At 44.5% G+C, this 24,826-nt stretch overlaps 1 protein-coding gene across 2 annotated transcripts in view; it reads right to left on the bottom strand.

Annotated features, from left to right (window-relative positions):
• Window positions 1-7,420: 7,420 nt before the first annotated feature.
• Window positions 7,421-24,826, bottom strand: part of LOC110495483 (interleukin-1 receptor accessory protein-like 1) — a 398,899-nt gene continuing 381,493 nt past the window's right edge. Inside the window, exons 10-12 of one of the 2 annotated variants that reach the window (XM_036951893.1) lie at window positions 20,305-20,475; window positions 19,248-19,292; window positions 7,421-8,703 (exon numbers count right to left, since the gene is read on the bottom strand). In XM_036951893.1, coding sequence (XP_036807788.1) covers window positions 7,961-8,703; window positions 19,248-19,292; window positions 20,305-20,475 — 959 coding nt within the window. In that variant the 3' untranslated portion in view covers window positions 7,421-7,960. The remainder of the gene's footprint in view (window positions 8,704-19,247; window positions 19,293-20,304; window positions 20,476-24,826) is intronic. The other variant, XM_036951894.1, reaches the window with a different exon arrangement.

The raw sequence follows: 24,826 nt of genomic DNA, 5'->3' as shown, positions 1-24,826 counted from the left end.
CGTGACACAGGGAAGAGTAGTCTTGGTTGAGTGACCCGTCTTGAAGCCTGACTGGGTAGGGGCTGAGTGGCTAGGGTTAGAGGAGAGGGAGAGGGAGACAGAAAAGGAAAACAAAGCAGTGATCAGAGACCTGGAGGGGGGTTGCTGGGAGATTAGTAGGTCAACAGCCTCTAGTAAAGACGAGGTCAAGTGTATTGCCTGCCTTGTGAGTGGGAGGGGACTGGGAAAGGGTGAAGTCAAACGAGGCAAGGAGGGGAAAGAAAGAGTCGGAAAGAAATTAATCGAAGGCAGACGTCGGGAGGTTGAAGTCGTACAGTCCGAAGGCCTGTGAACACTGACACATCCATAATTACAATATTTTAGTGTGTGTATGTATGTGTGATGTACAGACATGATCACAAGCTTAGCTGCTGCTGCGGTCCGGTATAGTGGCCTGGATTCTGCCGTCACAGCCAGCGTCATGGGGGGGGGCAACATTGCATTTACGGTTGGATCTATCCGGGGTTCAGGATTACAGTGTTTTCCTGCAACATACAGTTTCCCAACATACCTCAACACCAAAGAGTGGAGTGGGAATGTATCAGAAGCTTTTGTAATCAATATGAAATCTTATTATGTGAGATAAGACATTGTAATATGGTTATTAATGTGTAATGGGAGAGGAACTACATCATAACTACATCATAAGTGATTCATTAAGTGCCCAGTGTTTACACATTTCTATTAAATATGACCCAGAATTAAATAGTTTTCCTTCCAAAATGTTTTAATTGAAATTGAAAAGCAGTTTTTTTGTGTTGTGTACCCCAACAACAGAATGGTAGAATGGTGTGGGTATATATCGGTCATTAAACATATTCATGCAAGTAGAACGCTGATTGGCCCGCTCACCCTCCTCTAGACCGCTGATTGGCCAGCTCTTCCTCAGGGAGATTACATCATGCTCTATGAGGAAATAGCAAGCTGTTTTTAAACTATTTGAGATACAAGTTTGAGGAGAGGTTTTTTAAGTGCTTTTTTCCCCCTCCAATTTATGCTTTGGCCACAACTACGAGTATACGAGGCAACAACATTATTTAGATATGAGTTAACAGAATATTAACTTTTAAAAGTGAAATTTACTTTAAATGAAAATCTACAATTGCAAACAGCATTTGATTTGGTGTCCCATCATAACAAGACTGTTGATGTCAAGATGCAAGTAGAGAGGTCTAAAGAACAATTATTAAATGTGTTTTTATTATTAATAATAATAGTATCTCTTTAATTAACATTGCAGGTACATAATAAAAAATGAAATGAATCAGAAACAGGAGAGACAACAGAACCGTAATCTTGTCTCAAAATGGTGAAAGTGCCTGGAATAATTCTGTGCTATATATTATTAATTATGATCATCATTAATATCATTATTATGATTACCAGAAAGGTTCATAAAACAAGTTTGCCACTCACTCTGAAAATGCAAACTTATTTTTTATGAATGTGGCTAGATTGTCTTCATCTTATTATCATTTTTGATTTATATACACAATGTCATAGAATACAAGAAATCCACACCTTAAAGGAGCTCTGTCTTGAATGTATCAAACATTACTGTGTTTTCTGTTGGGTCGGGCAGGTATGACAGTTGGAAATTGACGTTGATCTCAGTGATATAACAAGCAGCCAACAGAGTACAGTACATTGAAGAAAAATACCAACACTTTGAAAAGTTAAACCAAAGGGGAATTGAAAAAGCAATCATTTTTGCAGACCGAGGGGGACATAGACATCTCTTACAGAGTTTACTCATTGTGTATAGGTTAATAATTTGCATAATGTGTGGCACTACAAGGGACTGAATACACTGCCTCACTGTTTCTGTTTAGAAGCTGCTAGCACTATGAAGTATCAATAAAACAATGTTACGATATCAGATATTACAGAACACCCGTGTCGGATCCCGTAAATGATCGTATCTTACTTCATAGGGCCTCACAAGAACTATGTATGAAATGATTGTGGATTGTATGAGAGCACAGTCTCTCACTTTCTTTCTTTCTGAGGTTCCCTTGGAGACGGTTAACATCAGCGTAACCACGGCAACGTTATAGGGACATGCGTTGTGTCAGGACCGACCCAACACAGGCCTAATCTCCCCACTAAAGCACCTCCCAACCAGGCTTTATCAAGTCCTGGTAAAAAACTACGTTGGGGTCTTTGAGTAGCTCTTATTGTTGCTTAACTGGACTTCATGACATCATATTTTGGTCAATCTGAAACTAACCAAAAAACTTGGTAAAGCCCTAAAACAAGCCCTAAAACAAGCCCTAAAACAAGCCCTAATGTGGATCATGTGGTGTGGATTTCAGATCTTTTTTCTTCACAAGCACAATTTTAGCTTTGGTCTCACTTGCTTGAAGAATAATGAGGATAATCTTGCCTTTTCCCGTACCACTACGGACCATTGGATATTTGAAGGGGTTTAAGTTGAATTTCAGAGGAATCAAAATGGATGTGCATTTATTTGTCACTATGTGTGGAGATACATTTCTCTTTTGTGAAACTCCATGATTTGCTCCTGTATTTTGGTCCGTTTGACAGACTGTCACATGGTATGCTAGACATTTCTTCTTCTAGGAACATATGACAACAACACTCTGAACATGTCTTGGAAGTCAACTGTGTTCAGTGTGTCGTCTTTTCAAAATGGCTGCTGTCCTTCTCCATAGAAATCAGGGAGGCACTACGTCGAGGTTATCTGGTATTCATGTGCGGTGGGGTAATGAAGATACTTCTCACAAATCTGCTTTGATGAATGGTTTCGAGTGTGAACAGTGTTTCTTATTTGTAAATACATTGACATATATCATAGGTTGAAAACATCTAGTTACTATGCACACTCCTCTGTTATGGAAAAGTCTTCGAAACACAAATATACACCCCCCCCCCCCCACCCAACAATGATATTAGGACTTGATGAAAACATCTCAAATTATTTTATATTTTTTCATCTTTCCACTAAGATAAGACATTTAGTGAAGGACTCAAACATCCACTTTGTCTGCTATGCAATTAGGGAACTGCATAGCAAAATAATGTAGAAAACAGAATGCATGTTACTCTATTTCTGTCATTAGTGGGATGACATGTGAATACGTATGTACTTCCAAGCAAATATTTTTGTTACAAAAATATACTTTCTCATAAAATAATACACATAGTTGTTTTTAGGGTGATATATGTCTCTGTTAAGCTGAACAGAAAGGCTGTCTTTTCAAAAGAGCATGTCACTATGTTTGCGAGAGCTGCAACACTTGCACACCAAGTCTAGCACCAGTCTCTATAGTGTCCTGATGGGTCGGTTCATCTATTCATATCTTGCATACTCCCAGGCCTCTTCATCTGTTGCATAATCTAGTTTTGTTTAATAAGAGTCCCAAATAAAAGAAGATTCCATCTATGTAACCAGGACAACAAAATGACATTTTCTTTCGAATGAAACATCAAAACTTTCCCGCTACAATGCCATAACTGTTCAAAAACATAGAGTTCAAACCACCAGTACCACTACAAGTCCAGATCAAACCACCAGTACCACTACAAGTCCAGTTCAAACCACCAGTACCACTACAAGTCCAGTTCAAACCACCAGTACCACTACAAGTCCAGTTCAAACCACCAGTACCACTACAAGTCCAGATCAAACCACCAGTACCACTACAAGTCCAGTTCAAACCACCAGTACCACTACAAGTCCAGATCAAACCACCAGTACCACTACAAGTCCAGTTCGAACCCCCAGTACCACTACAAGTCCAGATCAAACCACCAGTACCACTACAAGTCCAGTTCGAACCCCCAGTACCACTACAAGTCCAGTTCAAACCACCAGTACCACTACAAGTCCAGATCAAACCACCAGTACCACTACAAGTCCAGTTCAAACCACCAGTACCACTACAAGTCCAGATCAAACCACCAGTACCACTACAAGTCCAGATCAAACCACCAGTACCACTACAAGTCCAGATCAAACCACCAGTACCACTACAAGTCCAGATCAAACCACCAGTACCACTACAAGTCCAGATCAAACCACCAGTACCACTACAAGTCCAGATCAAACCACCAGTACCACTACAAGTCCAGATCAAACCACCAGTACCACTACAAGTCCAGATCAAACCACCAGTACCACTACAAGTCCAGATCAAACCACCAGTACCACTACAAGTCCAGTTCAAACCACCAGTACCACTACAAGTCCAGATCAAACCACCAGTACCACTACAAGTCCAGTTCAAACCACCAGTACCACTACAAGTCCAGTTCAAACCACCAGTACCACTACAAGTCCAGATCAAACCACCAGTACCACTACAAGTCCAGTTCAAACCACCAGTACCACTACAAGTCCAGTTCAAACCACCAGTACCACTACAAGTCCAGTTCAAACCACCAGTACCACTACAAGTCCAGATCAAACCACCAGTACCACTACAAGTCCAGTTCAAACCACCAGTACCACTACAAGTCCAGATCAAACCACCAGTACCACTACAAGTCCAGTTCAAACCACCAGTACCACTACAAGTCCAGTTCAAACCACCAGTACCACTACAAGTCCAGTTCAAACCACCAGTACCACTACAAGTCCAGATCAAACCACCAGTACCACTACAAGTCCAGTTCAAACCACCAGTACCACTACAAGTCCAGATCAAACCACCAGTACCACTACAAGTCCAGTTCAAACCACCAGTACCACTACAAGTCCAGTTCAAACCACCAGTACCACTACAAGTCCAGATCAAACCACCAGTACCACTACAAGTCCAGTTCAAACCACCAGTACCACTACAAGTCCAGATCAAACCACCAGTACCACTACAAGTCCAGATCAAACCACCAGTACCACTACAAGTCCAGATCAAACCACCAGTACCACTACAAGTCCAGATCAAACCACCAGTACCACTACAAGTCCAGATCAAACCACCAGTACCACTACAAGTCCAGTTCAAACCACCAGTACCACTACAAGTCCAGATCAAACCACCAGTACCACTACAAGTCCAGTTCAAACCACCAGTACCACTACAAGTCCAGATCAAACCACCAGTACCACTACAAGTCCAGTTCAAACCACCAGTACCACTACAAGTCCAGATCAAACCACCAGTACCACTACAAGTCCAGATCAAACCACCAGTACCACTACAAGTCCAGATCAAACCACCAGTACCACTACAAGTCCAGATCAAACCACCAGTACCACTACAAGTCCAGATCAAACCACCAGTACCACTACAAGTCCAGATCAAACCACCAGTACCACTACAAGTCCAGATCAAACCACCAGTACCACTACAAGTCCAGTTCAAACCACCAGTACCACTACAAGTCCAGATCAAACCACCAGTACCACTACAAGTCCAGTTCAAACCACCAGTACCACTACAAGTCCAGTTCAAACCACCAGTACCACTACAAGTCCAGATCAAACCACCAGTACCACTACAAGTCCAGTTCAAACCACCAGTACCACTACAAGTCCAGTTCAAACCACCAGTACCACTACAAGTCCAGTTCAAACCACCAGTACCACTACAAGTCCAGATCAAACCACCAGTACCACTACAAGTCCAGTTCAAACCACCAGTACCACTACAAGTCCAGATCAAACCACCAGTACCACTACAAGTCCAGATCAAACCACCAGTACCTCTACAAGTCCAGATCAAACCACCAGTACCACTACAAGTCCAGATCAAACCACCAGTACCACTACAAGTCCAGATCAAACCACCAGTACCACTACAAGTCCAGATCAAACCACCAGTACCACTACAAGTCCAGTTCAAACCACCAGTACCACTACAAGTCCAGATCAAACCACCAGTACCACTACAAGTCCAGTTCAAACCACCAGTACCACTACAAGTCCAGTTCAAACCACCAGTACCACTACAAGTCCAGATCAAACCACCAGTACCACTACAAGTCCAGTTCAAACCACCAGTACCACTACAAGTCCAGTTCAAACCACCAGTACCACTACAAGTCCAGTTCAAACCACCAGTACCACTACAAGTCCAGATCAAACCACCAGTACCACTACAAGTCCAGATCAAACCACCAGTACCACTACAAGTCCAGATCAAACCACCAGTACCACTACAAGTCCAGATCAAACCACCAGTACCACTACAAGTCCAGATCAAACCACCAGTACCACTACAAGTCCAGTTCAAACCACCAGTACCACTACAAGTCCAGATCAAACCACCAGTACCACTACAAGTCCAGATCAAACCACCAGTACCACTACAAGTCCAGATCAAACCACCAGTACCACTACAAGTCCAGTTCAAACCACCAGTACCACTACAAGTCCAGTTCAAACCACCAGTACCACTACAAGTCCAGTTCAAACCACCAGTACCACTACAAGTCCAGATCAAACCACCAGTACCACTACAAGTCCAGATCAAACCACCAGTACCACTACAAGTCCAGATCAAACCACCAGTACCACTACAAGTCCAGATCAAACCACCAGTACCACTACAAGTCCAGATCAAACCACCAGTACCACTACAAGTCCAGTTCAAACCACCAGTACCACTACAAGTCCAGTTCAAACCACCAGTACCACTACAAGTCCAGATCAAACCACCAGTACCACTACAAGTCCAGTTCAAACCACCAGTACCACTACAAGTCCAGATCAAACCACCAGTACCACTACAAGTCCAGTTCAAACCACCAGTACCACTACAAGTCCAGATCAAACCACCAGTACCACTACAAGTCCAGTTCAAACCACCAGTACCACTACAAGTCCAGTTCAAACCACCAGTACCACTACAAGTCCAGATCAAACCACCAGTACCACTACAAGTCCAGTTCAAACCACCAGTACCACTACAAGTCCAGATCAAACCACCAGTACCACTACAAGTCCAGATCAAACCACCAGTACCACTACAAGTCCAGATCAAACCACCAGTACCACTACAAGTCCAGATCAAACCACCAGTACCACTACAAGTCCAGTTCAAACCACCAGTACCACTACAAGTCCAGTTCAAACCACCAGTACCACTACAAGTCCAGATCAAACCACCAGTACCACTACAAGTCCAGTTCAAACCACCAGTACCACTACAAGTCCAGATCAAACCACCAGTACCACTACAAGTCCAGTTCAAACCACCAGTACCACTACAAGTCCAGATCAAACCACCAGTACCACTACAAGTCCAGTTCAAACCACCAGTACCACTACAAGTCCAGATCAAACCACCAGTACCACTACAAGTCCAGTTCAAACCACCAGTACCACTACAAGTCCAGATCAAACCACCAGTACCACTACAAGTCCAGATCAAACCACCAGTACCACTACAAGTCCAGTTCAAACCACCAGTACCACTACAAGTCCAGATCAAAATTACAACAGTTCAGCCAACAGACCTCACAGACCATCGTTTCACTTTCATACCCAAATACAAACAAATTCAAACCATAAATCAAAACAGACGTAGAAATTTGATGATAAAAACTGGTGAATGAAAGGTCAAAGAAAAACAAGAGAAAAATACTGACGCTATAAAGAAATATAAAATATATGTACAAGACCCTGTATTCCTTGAGTTTCTGGGTAAATGAACATCGGCGTTTGTGTCTGTGTGTACAGGCATTTCAAACCAAACGGGTTCTCCTTTTCACGCCAAATCCTCCTTAGTCCTTGTCAAACAAATGTGGTCTGAGTCTGACGGAATGACTTGTGTCCTGTGTTGGTGATTTCCCCCTGTGAATCCTGGTGCAAATTCCACAGCAGCCGTCTCTAGTCCACTAACGGTCTCCGTAGCAACACCCCCTCCACCGCCACCACCACCACACAGTCTGCCAGCTAGTTCTCCCTCTACATACAATATATCCCATCTGTCCCTATGCCAGCCTGGTGCTGTCACCAGATGACACTGGATATACTGGTCTCGCGTGGCAGCAGCGGTAGCATGGCGTTATTGGCGTGTGCCTCCTCGATGCTCTGTTCTCTGGGTGTCCTGGCCTGGCCGTGGGGCCTCTGTCCGTTGATCAGAGTCATAGGGATGTTGCAGTAGGTGTGCTGGTTACCCAGGGTGGAGAGGGGAGGCAGGCTGCCGCCGGGGGCCATGTCGTACTCGTAGCTGCGGTAGTAATGTTTCTGCTGCCTCATCTGGGTGTGGTAGTTGACAGTGGAGTTGTGGAAGGTGCTCCTCAAGTCCGGGTGCGCCGTGGCCATGGCGGTGGAGGTGGCGGCTGCCATGGAGATGGCGGAGACGGTCTGGAGCTCGCCAAAAGGGCCCTGCTCACTGACGTCCAGCACCTGCTCATTGCTGATGATGGGCTCCATGTGCTTGAAGGGCATCTCGTACTGCAAGTGTTTCCAGAAGTTGGAGCTGAGCTTGTTGCTCTTGGGGCCACGCCACTTGATGACGGTCAGCATCTTGATGGTGTGTTTGAGCGCTTCCACTTCCTGGTAGTTCATGATGCCATGCAGCTCGGCACACTCAATCAGAATCACCTTGATCTCCCCGGTGACCAGCATGTTCCGGAGGCGGGTCTCCAGCTCGAAGATGCTCCAACCCCGCCGCACCACATAATTGGGTGTCATGACGATGATGAGGCGCTTGGATTGGTCCACACAGCGCGCCACGTCCTCGATATAGGCTGAAGAGAGGGAAGGAGAGGCATACAGAGAGAGAGGGGAGGGAAGGAGAGGGATGAAGAGAGAGAGTGGAGGGAAGGAGAGGGATACAGTGAGAGGGGAGAGAAGGAGAGGGATACAGAGAGAGGGGAGGGAAGGAGAGGAATACAGAGAGAGAGGGGAGGGAAGGAGATGGATAAAGAGAGAGAGGGGAGGGAAGGATAGGGATACAGAGAGAGGGGAGGGAAGGAGAGGGATACAGAGAGAGAGAGGGGAGGGAAGGAGAGGGATACAGAGAGAGGGGTACAGAGAGAAGGGAGGGAAGGAGAGGGATACAGAGAGAAGGGAGGGAGGGAGAGGGATACAGAGAGAGGGGAGGGAAGGAGAGGGATACAGAGAGAGAGGAGGGAAGGAGAGGGATACAAAGAGAGAGGGGAGGGAGGGAGAGGTACAGAGATACAGAGGGAGGTGAGAGCGAGAGAGAAAGAAAGAGAGGCAAGAATGATATGAAGGAAGTTACACTATGAAATAATAACACAGTATATAATAGTATATAATATAAATGTATCATGTATATATATATAGATATTCTAGTCTGTATGTATAGTATGTAAAACATGGCTATCATCCACTGGTTGATGCTGCCTGCTATGGTCTTTTATTGAGTTTGACTAGCTAAATAGGATATTTAAATAGAAGTGTATACATCTAATGCATCAGATAGAGCATGCATTTTACATTAAAAAAAAAAATATTGAGAAAAACAGAGAGAATGAGAAATAAGTCAACAAACACAAAACAAACAAACATCAGACAATAAGACAACATTTCAGACCCCATAGCCTTGTTAAACACACTGACATCAGACAATACATTGACCTATCAGACCCATAGCCTTGTTAAACACACTGACATCAGACAATACATTGACCTATCAGACCCATAGCCTTGTTAAACACACTGACATCAGACAATACATTGACCTATCAGACCCATAGCCTTGTTAAACACACTGACATCAGACAATACATTGACCTATCAGACCCATAGCCTTGTTAAACACACTGCCATCAGACAATACATTGACCTATCAGACCCATAGCCTTGTTAAACACACTGCCATCAGACAATACATTGACCTATCAGACCCATAGCCTTGTTAAACACACTGACATCAGACAATACATTGACCTATCAGACCCATAGCCTTGTTAAACACACTGCCATCAGACAACAAGACAACATATCAGACCCCATAGCCTTGTTAAACACACTGACATCAGACAATAATTGACCTATCTGACCCCATAGCCTTGTTAAACACACTGACATCAGACAATAATTGACCTATCTGACCCCATAGCTTTGTTAAACACACTGACATCAGACAATACATTGACCTATCAGACCCCATAGCCTTGTTAAACACACTGACATCAGACAATACGTTGACCTATCAGACCCCATAGCCTTGTTAAACACACTGACATCAGACAACAAGACAACATATCAGACCCCATAGCCTTGTTAAACACACTGACATCAGACAATAATTGACCTATCTGACCCCATAGCCTTGTTAAACACACTGACATCAGACAATACATTGACCTATCAGACCCCATAGCCTTGTTAAACACACTGACATCAGACAATACGTTGACCTATCAGACCCCATAGCCTTGTTAAACACACTGACATCAGACAATACATTGACCTATCAGACCCCATAGCCTTGTTAAACACACTGACATCAGACAATACGTTGACCTATCAGACCCCATAGCCTTCTCAAACACACTGACATCAGACAATACATTGACCTATCTGACCCCATAGCCTTGTTAAACACACTGACATCAGACAATACGTTGACCTATCAGACCCCATAGCCTTGTTAAACACACTGACATCAGACAATAGTTGACCTATCAGACACATAGCCTTGTTAAACACACTGACATCAGACAATACATTGACCTATCAGACCCCATAGCCTTGTTAAACACACTGACATCAGACAATACGTTGACCTATCAGACCCCATAGCCTTGTTAAACACACTGACATCAGACAATACATTGACCTATCAGACCCCATAGCCTTGTTAAACACACTGACATCAGACAATACATTGACCTATCAGACCCATAGCCTTGTTAAACACACTGCCATCAGACAACAAGACAACATATCAGACCCCATAGCCTTGTTAAACACACTGACATCAGACAATAATTGCCCTATCTGACCCCATAGCCTTGTTAAACACACTGACATCAGACAATAATTGACCTATCTGACCCCATAGCTTTGTTAAACACACTGACATCAGACAATACATTGACCTATCAGACCCCATAGCCTTGTTAAACACACTGACATCAGACAATACGTTGACCTATCAGACCCCATAGCCTTGTTAAACACACTGACATCAGACAATACATTGACCTATCAGACCCCATAGCCTTGTTAAACACACTGACATCAGACAATACGTTGACCTATCAGACCCCATAGCCTTCTCAAACACACTGACATCAGACAATACATTGACCTATCTGACCCCATAGCCTTGTTAAACACACTGACATCAGACAATACGTTGACCTATCAGACCCCATAGCCTTGTTAAACACACTGACATCAGACAATAGTTGACCTATCAGACACATAGCCTTGTTAAACACACTGACATCAGACAATACATTGACCTATCAGACCCCATAGCCTTGTTAAACACACTGACATCAGACAATACGTTGACCTATCAGACCCCATAGCTTTGTTAAACACACTGACATTAGACAATACGTTGACCTATCAGACCCCATAGCTTTGTTAAACACACTGACATCAGACAATAGTTGACCTATCAGACCCATAGCCTTGTTAAACACACTGACATCAGACAATACATTGACCTATCAGACCCATAGCCTTGTTAAACACACTGACATCAGACAATACATTGACCTATCAGACCCCATAGCCTTGTTAAATACACTGACATCAGACAATAAGACAACATATCAGACCCCATAGCCTTGTTAAACACACTGACATCAGACAATAAGACACCATATCAGACCCCATAGTCTTGTTAAACACACTGACATCAGACAATACATTGACCTATCAGACCCATAGCCTTGTTAAACACACTGCCATCAGACAACAAGACAACATATCAGACCCCATAGCCTTGTTAAACACACTGACATCAGACAATAATTGACCTATCTGACCCCATAGCCTTGTTAAACACACTGACATCAGACAATACATTGACCTATCTGACCCCATAGCCTTCTCAAACACACTGACATCAGACAATACATTGACCTATCTGACCCCATAGCCTTGTTAAACACACTGACATCAGACAATACGTTGACCTATCAGACCCCATAGCCTTGTTAAACACACTGACATCAGACAATAGTTGACCTATCAGACACATAGCCTTGTTAAACACACTGACATCAGACAATACATTGACCTATCAGACCCCATAGCCTTGTTAAACACACTGACATCAGACAATACGTTGACCTATCAGACCCCATAGCCTTGTTAAACACACTGACATCAGACAATACATTGACCTATCAGACCCCATAGCCTTGTTAAACACACTGACATCAGACAATACATTGACCTATCAGACCCATAGCCTTGTTAAACACACTGCCATCAGACAACAAGACAACATATCAGACCCCATAGCCTTGTTAAACACACTGACATCAGACAATAATTGCCCTATCTGACCCCATAGCCTTGTTAAACACACTGACATCAGACAATAATTGACCTATCTGACCCCATAGCTTTGTTAAACACACTGACATCAGACAATACATTGACCTATCAGACCCCATAGCCTTGTTAAACACACTGACATCAGACAATACGTTGACCTATCAGACCCCATAGCCTTGTTAAACACACTGACATCAGACAATAGTTGACCTATCAGACCCATAGCCTTGTTAAACACACTGACATCAGACAATACATTGACCTATCAGACCCATAGCCTTGTTAAACACACTGACATCAGACAATACATTGACCTATCAGACCCCATAGCCTTGTTAAATACACTGACATCAGACAATAAGACAACATTTCAGACCCCATAGCCTTGTTAAACACACTGACATCAGACAATACATTGACCTATCAGACCCCATAGCCTTGTTAAACACACTGATATCAGACAATACGTTGACCTATCAGACCCCATAGCTTTGTTAAACACACTGACATCAGACAATAGTTGACCTATCAGACCCATAGCCTTGTTAAACACACTGACATCAGACAATACATTGACCTATCAGACCCATAGCCTTGTTAAACACACTGACATCAGACAATACATTGACCTATCAGACCCCATAGCCTTGTTAAATACACTGACATCAGACAATAAGACAACATATCAGACCCCATAGCCTTGTTAAACACACTGACATCAGACAATAAGACACCATATCAGACCCCATAGCCTTGTTAAACACACTGACATCAGACAATAAGACACCATATCAGACCCCATAGTCTTGTTAAACACACTGACATCAGACAATACATTGACCTATCAGACCCCATAGCCTTGTTAAACACACTGACATCAGACAATACGTTGACCTATCAGACCCCATAGCCTTGTTAAACACACTGACATCAGACAATAGTTGACCTATCAGACCCATAGCCTTGTTAAACACACTGACATCAGACAATACATTGACCTATCAGACCCCATAGCCTTGTTAAACACACTGACATCAGACAATACATTGACCTATCAGACCCCATAGCCTTGTTAAACACACTGACATCAGACAATACATTGACCTATCAGACCCCACAGCCTTGTTAAACACACTGACATCAGACAATACATTGACCTATCAGACCCCATAGCCTTGTTAAACACACTGACATCAGACAATAGTTGACCTATCAGACCCCATAGCCTTGTTAAACTGTATGTTCTAAACTGCTGATATAATGGCTATTAGAGACCTACTGAGTCACAATAACTCAAAGTGATAACAATATGAGAGAAATTGATCTGTGTGTGTGTGTGTGTGTGTGTGTGTGTGTGTGTGTGTGTGTGTGTGTGTGTGTGTGTGTGTGTGTGTGTGTGTGTGTGTGTGTGTGTGTGTGTGTGGGTGTGCGTGTGTGTGTGTGTGTGTGGCTACTATGTGTTCGTGTGTGTGTGTAGGGAGACACACTATACAAGCTGCCCTTTCTAAACAGTGTTCCTCATTTGTAACAGTACATATCGTCGAGCCAAATGTAGCCAATGTGCGTGTCCCCTACATGCCAGAAGAGCAGAGGCTGCTAAAGTCTGCTATTAGTGAGGCTGCTGGGGTCCTGTCAGAAACAAAGACTTTTCCACTACAGGTTGACAGGATTAACTAAGCTTCCCTTTCTAATCAAAGAGCCCCTACTGTGAGAGGTGCTGCTCTCTGAACCAACAGGGCTGGCCATCTCTCACGCTCTTTCTTGCTCTCTCTCTCACTCTCCCTCTTTCTATCTCTCCCTCTCTCCATCTCCCTTTCTCCCTCACTCACTCCATCTCCTTATGGACCCCTCTACATCTCCCTCACCCTCCGTCTCTCTCCTTCTTGTCTCCCTCCAACCCTTGGGGAGGTTAAAACTCAAAAGGGCTTTTCTCTTTTATGCCTTATGCTCAGCTGAGCCCCTGGGGATAGAGGAGAGCAAGAGAGCAGGCTGATTAGCAGGAGCATGGAGAACAAAGCCCTCTCATCACCTCACTATGATAAGTCAGTCTGGATGTTCTCTGTAATTGGACTTTAACGCTGGCAAACACAAGACCCCTTTGCACCCTCTACTATCTCTCTCTCTCTCTGCTTCTCTGTCTCTCTCTCTCGGCTTCTCTTCCTCTCTCTCTCTGCTTCTCTGTTTCTCTCTCTCTGCTTCTCTGCCTCTCTCTCTCTCTCTCTCTGCTTCTCTGCCTCTCTCTCTCTCTGCTTCTCTCTCTCTGCTTCTCTGTATCTGCTCCTCTGCTTCTCTCTCTCTCTACTTCTCTGTCTCTGCTCCTCTGCTTCTCTCTCTCTGCTTCTCTGTCTCTGCTCCTCTGCTTCCCTCTCTCTCTGCTTCTCTCTCTCTCTGCTTCTCTGTCTCTGCTCCTCTGCTTCTCTCTCTCTCTGCTTCTCTCTCTCTCTGCTTCTCTGTCTCTGCTCCTCTGCTTCTCAATTCAATTCAATTCAATTCAAGGGGCTTTCTCTCTCTCTCTGCTTCTCTCTCTGCTTCTCTGTCTCTCTCTCTCTGCTTCTCTTCCTCTCTCTCTCTGCTTCTCTGTTTCTCTCTCTCTGCTTCTCTGCCTCTCTCTCTCTCTCTCTCTCTGCTTCTCTGCCTCTCTCTCTCTCTGCTTCTCTGTCTCTGCTCCTCTGCTTCTCTCTCTCTCTGCTTCTCTGTCTCTGCTCCTCTGCTTCTCTCTCTCTCTGCTTCTCTGTCTCTGCTCCTCTGCTTCCCTCTCTCTCTGCTTCTCTCTCTCTCTGCTTCTCTGTCTCTGCTCCCCTGCTTCTCTCTCCCTCTGCTTCTCTCTCTCTCTGCTTCTCTCTCTCTCTGCTTCTCTGTCTCTGCTCCTCTGCTTCTCTCTCTCTGCTTCTCTCTCTCTCTGCTTCTCTCTCTCTGCTCCTCTGCTTCTCTCTCTGCTTCTCTGTCTCTGCTCCCCTGCTTCTCTATCTCTTTGCTTCTCTCTCTCTCTGCTTCTCTGTCTCTGCTCCTCTTCTTTTCACTCTCTCTCTGCTTCTCTGTCTCTGCTCCTCTGCTTCTCTCTCTCTCTCTCTCTCTGTCGTTGCTTCTCTGCCTCTCTCTCTCTCTCTCTCTGCTTCTCTGCCTCTCTCTCTCTCTGCTTCTCTCTCTCTGCTTCTCTGTATCTGCTCCTCTGCTTCTCTCTCTCTCTACTTCTCTGTCTCTGCTCCTCTGCTTCTCTCTCTCTGCTTCTCTGTCTCTGCTCCTCTGCTTCCCTCTCTCTCTGCTTCTCTCTCTCTCTGCTTCTCTGTCTCTGCTCCTCTGCTTCTCTCTCTCTCTGCTTCTCTCTCTCTCTGCTTCTCTGTCTCTGCTCCTCTGCTTCTCAATTCAATTCAATTCAATTCAAGGGGCTTTCTCTCTCTCTCTGCTTCTCTCTCTGCTTCTCTGTCTCTCTCTCTCTGCTTCTCTTCCTCTCTCTCTCTGCTTCTCTGTTTCTCTCTCTCTGCTTCTCTGCCTCTCTCTCTCTCTCTCTCTCTGCTTCTCTGCCTCTCTCTCTCTCTGCTTCTCTGTCTCTGCTCCTCTGCTTCTCTCTCTCTCTGCTTCTCTGTCTCTGCTCCTCTGCTTCTCTCTCTCTCTGCTTCTCTGTCTCTGCTCCTCTGCTTCCCTCTCTCTCTGCTTCTCTCTCTCTCTGCTTCTCTGTCTCTGCTCCCCTGCTTCTCTCTCCCTCTGCTTCTCTCTCTCTCTGCTTCTCTCTCTCTCTGCTTCTCTGTCTCTGCTCCTCTGCTTCTCTCTCTCTGCTTCTCTCTCTCTCTGCTTCTCTCTCTCTGCTCCTCTGCTTCTCTCTCTGCTTCTCTGTCTCTGCTCCCCTGCTTCTCTATCTCTTTGCTTCTCTCTCTCTCTGCTTCTCTGTCTCTGCTCCTCTTCTTTTCACTCTCTCTCTGCTTCTCTGTCTCTGCTCCTCTGCTTCTCTCTCTCTCTCTCTCTCTGTCGTTGCTTCTCTGCCTCTCTCTCTCTCTCTCTCTGCTTCTCTGCCTCTCTCTCTCTCTGCTTCTCTCTCTCTGCTTCTCTGTATCTGCTCCTCTGCTTCTCTCTCTCTCTACTTCTCTGTCTCTGCTCCTCTGCTTCTCTCTCTCTGCTTCTCTGTCTCTGCTCCTCTGCTTCCCTCTCTCTCTGCTTCTCTCTCTCTCTGCTTCTCTGTCTCTGCTCCTCTGCTTCTCTCTCTCTCTGCTTCTCTCTCTCTCTGCTTCTCTGTCTCTGCTCCTCTGCTTCTCAATTCAATTCAATTCAATTCAAGGGGCTTTCTCTCTCTCTCTGCTTCTCTCTCTGCTTCTCTGTCTCTCTCTCTCTGCTTCTCTTCCTCTCTCTCTCTGCTTCTCTGTTTCTCTCTCTCTGCTTCTCTGCCTCTCTCTCTCTCTCTCTCTCTGCTTCTCTGCCTCTCTCTCTCTCTGCTTCTCTCTCTCTCTGCTTCTCTGTCTCTGCTCCTCTGCTTCTCTCTCTCTCTGCTTCTCTGTCTCTGCTCCTCTGCTTCTCTCTCTCTCTGCTTCTCTGTCTCTGCTCCTCTGCTTCCCTCTCTCTCTGCTTCTCTCTCTCTCTGCTTCTCTGTCTCTGCTCCCCTGCTTCTCTCTCCCTCTGCTTCTCTCTCTCTCTGCTTCTCTCTCTCTCTGCTTCTCTGTCTCTGCTCCTCTGCTTCTCTCTCTCTGCTTCTCTCTCTCTCTGCTTCTCTCTCTCTGCTCCTCTGCTTCTCTCTCTGCTTCTCTGTCTCTGCTCCCCTGCTTCTCTATCTCTTTGCTTCTCTCTCTCTCTGCTTCTCTGTCTCTGCTCCTCTTCTTTTCACTCTCTCTCTGCTTCTCTCTCTCTCTCTGCTTCTCTGTCTCTGCTCCTCTGCTTCTCTCTCTCTCTCTCTCTCTCTGTCGTTGCTTCTCTGCCTCTCTCTCTCTCTCTCTCTGCTTCTCTGCCTCTCTCTCTCTCTGCTTCTCTCTCTCTGCTTCTCTGTATCTGCTCCTCTGCTTCTCTCTCTCTCTACTTCTCTGTCTCTGCTCCTCTGCTTCTCTCTCTCTGCTTCTCTGTCTCTGCTCCTCTGCTTCCCTCTCTCTCTGCTTCTCTCTCTCTCTGCTTCTCTGTCTCTGCTCCTCTGCTTCTCTCTCTCTCTGCTTCTCTCTCTCTCTGCTTCTCTGTCTCTGCTCCTCTGCTTCTCAATTCAATTCAATTCAATTCAAGGGGCTTTCTCTCTCTCTCTGCTTCTCTCTCTGCTTCTCTGTCTCTCTCTCTCTGCTTCTCTTCCTCTCTCTCTCTGCTTCTCTGTTTCTCTCTCTCTGCTTCTCTGCCTCTCTCTCTCTCTCTCTCTCTGCTTCTCTGCCTCTCTCTCTCTCTGCTTCTCTCTCTCTCTGCTTCTCTGTCTCTGCTCCTCTGCTTCTCTCTCTCTCTGCTTCTCTGTCTCTGCTCCTCTGCTTCTCTCTCTCTCTGCTTCTCTGTCTCTGCTCCTCTGCTTCCCTCTCTCTCTGCTTCTCTCTCTCTCTGCTTCTCTGTCTCTGCTCCCCTGCTTCTCTCTCCCTCTGCTTCTCTCTCTCTCTGCTTCTCTCTCTCTCTGCTTCTCTGTCTCTGCTCCTCTGCTTCTCTCTCTCTGCTTCTCTCTCTCTCTGCTTCTCTCTCTCTGCTCCTCTGCTTCTCTCTCTGCTTCTCTGTCTCTGCTCCCCTGCTTCTCTATCTCTTTGCTTCTCTCTCTCTCTGCTTCTCTGTCTCTGCTCCTCTTCTTTTCACTCTCTCTCTGCTTCTCTCTCTCTCTCTGCTTCTCTGTCTCTGCTCCTCTGCTTCTCTCTCTCTCTCTCTCTCTCTGTCGTTGCTTCTCTGTCTCTGCTTCTATGTCTCTCTGCTTCTCTGCTTCTCTGTCTGCTTCTCTCTGCTTCTCTGTCTCTCTCTGTCTCTCTCCGTCTCTCTGTCTCTCTCCGTCTCTCTCCGTCTCTCTCTGTCTCTCTCTGTCTCTCTCTGTCTCTCGCGGTCTCTCTCTAGAGTAGCACGGATGGTGCGGCTGGTTGTGGCTGGGTGTGGCTGGTTGTGGCTGGGTGAGGCTGGTTGTGGCTGGGTGTGGCTGGTTGTGGCTGGGTGAGGCTGGTTGTGGCTGGGTGTGGCTGGTTGTGGCTGGGTGTGGCTGGTTGTGGCTGGGTGAGGCTGGTTGTGGCTGGTTGTGTCAGGTTGTGGTTAGTTGTGGCTGGTTGTGTCAGGTTGTGGCTGGTTGTGGTTAGTTGTGGCTGGGAGTGGCTAGTTGTGGTTAGTTGTGGCTGGTTGTGTCAGGTTGTGGCTGGTTGTGGTTAGTTGTGGCTGGGAGTGGCTAGTTGTGGTTAGTTGTGGCTGGTTGTGTCTGGTTGTGGCTGGTTGTGGTTAGTTGTGGCTGGGAGTGGCTAGTTGTGGTTAGTTGTGGCTGGTTGTGTCAGGTTGTGGCTGGTTGTGGTTAGTTGTGGCTGGGAGTGGCTAGTTGTGGTTAGTTGTGGCTGGTTGTGTCAGGTTGTGGCTGGTTGTGGTTAGTTGTGGCTGGTTGTGGCTAGTTGTGGTTAGTTGTGGCTGGTTGTGTCAGGTTGTGGCTGGTTGTGGTTAGTTGTGGCTGGGAGTGGCTAGTTGTGGCTGGGTGAGGCTGGTTGTGTCAGGTTGTGGCTGGTTGTGGTTAGTTGTGGCTGGTTGTGTCAGGTTGTGTCAGGTTGTGGTTAGTTGTGGCTGGTTGTGGTTAGTTGTGGCTGGTTGTGGTTAGTTGTGTCAGGTTGTGGTTAGTTGTGGCTGGTTGTGGTTAGTTGCTGACACAAGCAGTGGTAAGTGGCTGGGGGAATGAGAGTACCTCTAAGGAGTCTTGAATCGTCCTGGAAATGATCATTGGTGAAACCTAAACATAAATAGTTCAACATTCAAAAGGTGTGATCAGGTAGACTTGCAGAAAGGCATCAGAGGAAGTTAGAGTCAGGGGACTTAAATAACTTACTTAGATAAACTGTGCCTAGTTTCTCTCAACTCACCAAAACACCTTTATCCCAGTTTAATATGGGAGTTGTGGCATCAGGACCAAAGGAGTCTGTCAGTTTACATACTATGTATTACATTGTACTAGATGCGTTTCAAACAATTCATTGGCTATGAAGACTACTATTTCAATTGATTACTTTATACTCAAACTTTCAACATAGCATATATTTCAGTTAAATAAATAGCTTTATTTGTTAATTAATTTGCCTAGAGACAAATCCATTGACTAATGAGGTCTTAGAGGAGAACAAAAGTCCTTAGAAGGTCTGTATTTTAGCCCTGGGTTTGTGCCACGTATCCCCTATTAACACAGTTCCCCTGACAACACAAACATTTAAGTCAAACTGGCTGTAATCGTAACATCGACACAAACTGAACAATGTGACAGACAAGAATGTGACACAAATGAGCAAAAACAAAGAAAATGGATTCCAACTGAGAATAATGGAACAGTATCAGAGAAGCATTATCCTCCAGTATCATGGCCCTATCACAGGTGCCAAGTGTGAATCTGAATTACAAGCAGTGAACTGCAGTCAACTTGCAGAAGTCCCCTTTAATTGGTTGTGAGACAGCGATCATAAAGATATGATTAAGACCGGATCAATGCAATATAATCACAAAGATGATTATTACCCACTAATTACACATTTTCAGCTATACCACAGACAACTCAAAATCAGCGGCTGAACGCCACATGCTGTTATGTTGTAATTAACAGATTAAAGTGACATCTCACTGCAAAATCAAAGTTTGTCAGATGTTTACAGTGCAAAGTAAGATGGTAGAATGTGTCACGTGGTATGTACACAACACAATGCCAACATTAGAAACAGAATTAAACAGGAAATAAACCAAAAAGGTACAAAACTTACTTCCGGTTGGGATCAAGTCCCTGTCTGGAATGAACAGTTTATACCCATAATGCCTCTCCAGGACGTCGGGTAGGATCTCCAGGGCGAAGCGTTCTTCCTCACGCGTCTCCTGACTCCACTGGTCCGGGTCCACTTTGGTGTATGACAGATAGGCATCATAGTCCTTATTATCTACAGGAGTAACACACAGACCAGTCTATTACTACAGTAACACATAGACCAGTCTATTATAGAGGATACAGACCAGTCTATTACTACACTATAGAGGATATTAGTAACAAACAGACCAGTCCATTACTACACTATAGAGGATATTAGTAACACACATACCAGTCTATTACTACACTATAGAGGATACAGACCAGTCCATTACTACACTATAGAGGATACAGACCAGTCCATTACTACACTATAGAGGATATTAGTAAGACACAGACCAGTCTATTACTACACTATAGAGGATATTACTAACATACAGACCAGTCCATTACTACACTATAGAGGATATTAGTAACACACAGACCAGTCTATTACTACACTATAGAGGACACAGACCAGTCCATTACTACACTATAGAGGATACAGACCAGTCCATTACTACACTATAGAGGATATTAGTAACACACAGACCAGTCTATTACTACAATATAGAGGATACAGACCAGTCCATTACTACACTATAGAGGATACAGACCAGTCTATTACTACACTATAGAGCACATATGTCAGAGTCAAGGCCCGCGGGCCACATCCGGCCCGCAAGAAGGTTTTTTACGGCCCCTGGGATGATCTTGATTTATTATTAGAACCGGCCCGCAGCAAGCCGGCAGCCCGCAGATCTTTTACACGCACCAATACTACATTTCCCACAATGCAAAGGTGACGCACCGAGCAGTAGGCTGCTTCATTTCAATATTTATTGGCACAGCAGTCGTCAGCATCACAGTAAAATTAACTTTCAGATACCCATCAAAAATGGCAAAACGGAAGGTGGATACTGAGAACCGGGGGTTTCAAACAAGGTGGGAGTCGGAGTATATGTTCACGAAGGTAGCTGGAAAACCTGTGTGTCTTCTGTGTGGAGAAAGTGTGGCGGTACTGAAAGAGTATAATCTGAGACGACATTATGAAACGAAACACGCGGACAAAAACAAGAATATGGACATGGAACAAAGGCTACAAAAGGCAGAGGAATTAAAACGAGGCCTCAAATCTCGACAGGCTCTGTTCAAAAAAGCCAAATCACAAGGCCAGGCTGCTGTCAAGGCCAGTTTTATTTTGGCAGAAGAGATCGCTAAATCAGCCCGGCCATTTACGGAGGGGGATTTCATCAAAAACTGCATGATTAAAGTTTGTGACGAAGTTTGCCCAGAAAAAAGGCAACTCTTTTTAAATGTGAGTCTGAGCAGAAACACCATTGCCGAGAGAGTAGACCAGTTGTCCATCAATCTAAAAGAGCAGCTTGTGAAAAAGGGAAAAGATTTTATTGCATATTCCTTGGCTGTGGATGAGAGCACCGACATTTCTGACATTGCCCAGTTGTCAATTTTCATCCGCGGAGTGGACTCCAACCTAAGCGTGACAGAGGAGTTTTTGGCTTTACGTCCTATGCATGGCACAACTACGGGGCATGATTTGTATGAAGAGGTGTCAAGATGTGTAAATGAGATGGAGCTGCCTTGGGAAAAACTCGTGGGTTTGACAACCGACGGAGCACCTGCGATGTGTGGACACAGGAGCGGACTGGTGGCGAAGATACGGGAAAAGATGCAAGAGGAAAACGCGACAGGTGAGCTGACAGCTTATCATTGTATCATACACCAGGAAGCGTTGTGCGGTAAAGCCTTGAAAATGGAGCATGTAATGAGCATCATCACGCGCACAGTTAACTTTATCAGAGCCAAAGGTTTGAATCACCGCCAGTTCAAGGCATTTCTGACGGAGTTAGAAACGGAGCATGGTGATTTGCCTTATCACACAGAGGTGCGATGGCTAAGCCAGGGAAAGGTGCTTCAAAGATGTTTCGAGCTTCGTGAGGAGATTTGTCTGTTCTTGGACAGCAAAGGGAAAGACACAACACAACTCCGAGACGAAATGTTTCTGTGTGAAATGGCTTTTCTGTGTGACATTACGAGTCATCTGAATGCAATAAACTTGCAGCTGCAGGGTCGGGATCGTGTCATCTCTGATATGTACAGTACAGTGAAGGCATTTAAAACCAAACTGACTCTGTGGGAGACGCAGATGCGGAAAGAAAATTTGAGCCACTTTCCCAGCTGCCAGACCATGAAAGAGAAGCTCTCTACCAGTGCGTTCCCGAGCACACAGTTGGCTGATAAAATAGGTATGCTTGCCGCTGACTTTCGACGCCGATTTGCTGACTTTGAAGCACAAAAAAGCAGGTTGGAACTGCTCGGTAACCCATTTGCTGTTGACGTGGAAAGCTCACCACCAAACCTCCAAATGGAGTTGATTGACCTCCAATGCAATGATGCACTGAGGGCAAAATATGCGGCAGTGGGTGCTGCGGAGTTCGCCCGTTTCCTCCCCGGCACAATGCCCCAGCTGCGCATCCAGGCTGCTCAAACGTTGTCTATGTTTGGCAGCACATACCTGTGTGAACAACTGTTTTCTTTGATGAACCTGAACAAAACATCACACAGAAGTCGACTTACTGCTGAACACCTCCACTCAATTCTGAGGATTTCTTCAGCTCAGAGCCTTACCCCGAACATTGATGAACTTGTGGAAAAGATGGGACACCACCAAGTATCACCCTCAACCTCAAACAAGTGAACATTACTGTGCAATCACATATTTAGAGTTTTTACTCAGTTCAAGTTTAAAAGTTAAAATTTAATATTTGTTTTCACTGCATGTTACTTCTCCTTAAACAAAGTGTTGTTTTTGATTAATAGATTTTTGCACTTTATTTTTTTGTATTTCAATCCAATTATATTTTAAAAATATTTCAGTTGAGTGGATGATAGAAAATTGCTATTATTGTTTTTTCTTTGAAGTAAATTTAGCCCACTTTTGCTAAAATAGAAAATATAGTCTACTGATGGTGCCTTGAATACCGGTCTCTTTCATTTAATGTTCATGTTATGGGGATATTTATATAAAGGAAATTTGTCTTTTGTGTCTGTTGAAAATTAAAGATTACTGACAGAGCCATAAGAAAATATTGCTTTATTTATCTGATCATATTGTAATATATTTGTTAGGTTTTCAGTAGGTTCAATTAGGTTCACTAGACTATATGCGTCATTTAAAAATTTTTCAATGAACATTCGAACAGTCCGGCCCTCGTCTTGTAGCTGATTTTTTTATTTGGCCCTCCGTCCATTTGACTTTGACACCCCTGCTATAGAGGATACAGACCAGCCCATTACTACACTATAGAGGATACAGACCAGTCCGTTACTACACTATAGAGGATATTAGTAACACACAGACCAGCCTATTACTACACTATAGAGGATATTAGTAACACACAGACCAGTCTATTACTACACTATAGAGGATATTAGTAACACACAGACCAGTCTATTACTACACTATAGAGGATACAGACCAGTCCGTTACTACACTATAGAGGATATTAGTAACACACAGACCAGTCTATTACTACACTATAGAGGATACAGACCAGTCCATTACTATACTATAGAGGATATTAGTAACACACAGACCAGTCTATTACTACACTATAGAGGATACAGACCAGTCCATTACTACACTATAGAGGATACAGACGAGTCCATTACTACACTATAGAGGATACATACCAGTCCATTACTACACTATAGAGGATACAGACCAGTCTATTAGTACACTATAGAGGATAATAGTAACACACAGACCAGTCTATTACTACACTATAGAGGATACAGACCAGCCCATTACTACACTATAGAGGATACAGACCAGTCCATTACTACACTATAGAGGATACAGACCAGTCCATTACTACACTATAGAGGATACAGACCAGTCCATTACTACACTATAGAGGATACAGACCAGTCCATTACTACACTATAGAGGATACAGACCAGTCCATTACTACACTATAGAGGATACAGACCAGTCCATTACTACACTATAGAGGATATTAGAAACACACAGACCAGTCTATTACTACACTATAGAGGATATTACTAACATACAGACCAGTCCATTACTACACTATAGAGGATATTAGTAACACACAGACCAGTCTATTACTACACTATAGAGGACACAGACCAGTCCATTACTACACTATAGAGGATACAGACAAGTCCATTACTACACTATAGAGGATACAGACCAGTCCATTACTACACTATAGAGAATAGTAGTAACACACAGACCAGTCTATTACTACACTATATAGGATATTACTAACATACAGACCAGTCCATTACTACACTATAGAGGATATTAGTAACACACAGACCAGTCTATTACTACACTATAGAGGACACAGACCAGTCCATTACTACACTATAGAGGATACAGACCAGTCCATTACTAC

The sequence above is a fragment of the Oncorhynchus mykiss genome, chromosome 18, assembly GCF_013265735.2.
Source record: "Oncorhynchus mykiss isolate Arlee chromosome 18, USDA_OmykA_1.1, whole genome shotgun sequence".
In the NCBI taxonomy this organism is placed as follows: Eukaryota; Metazoa; Chordata; class Actinopteri; order Salmoniformes; family Salmonidae; genus Oncorhynchus; species Oncorhynchus mykiss.
This window is presented reverse-complemented; position numbering and strand designations above follow the sequence as displayed.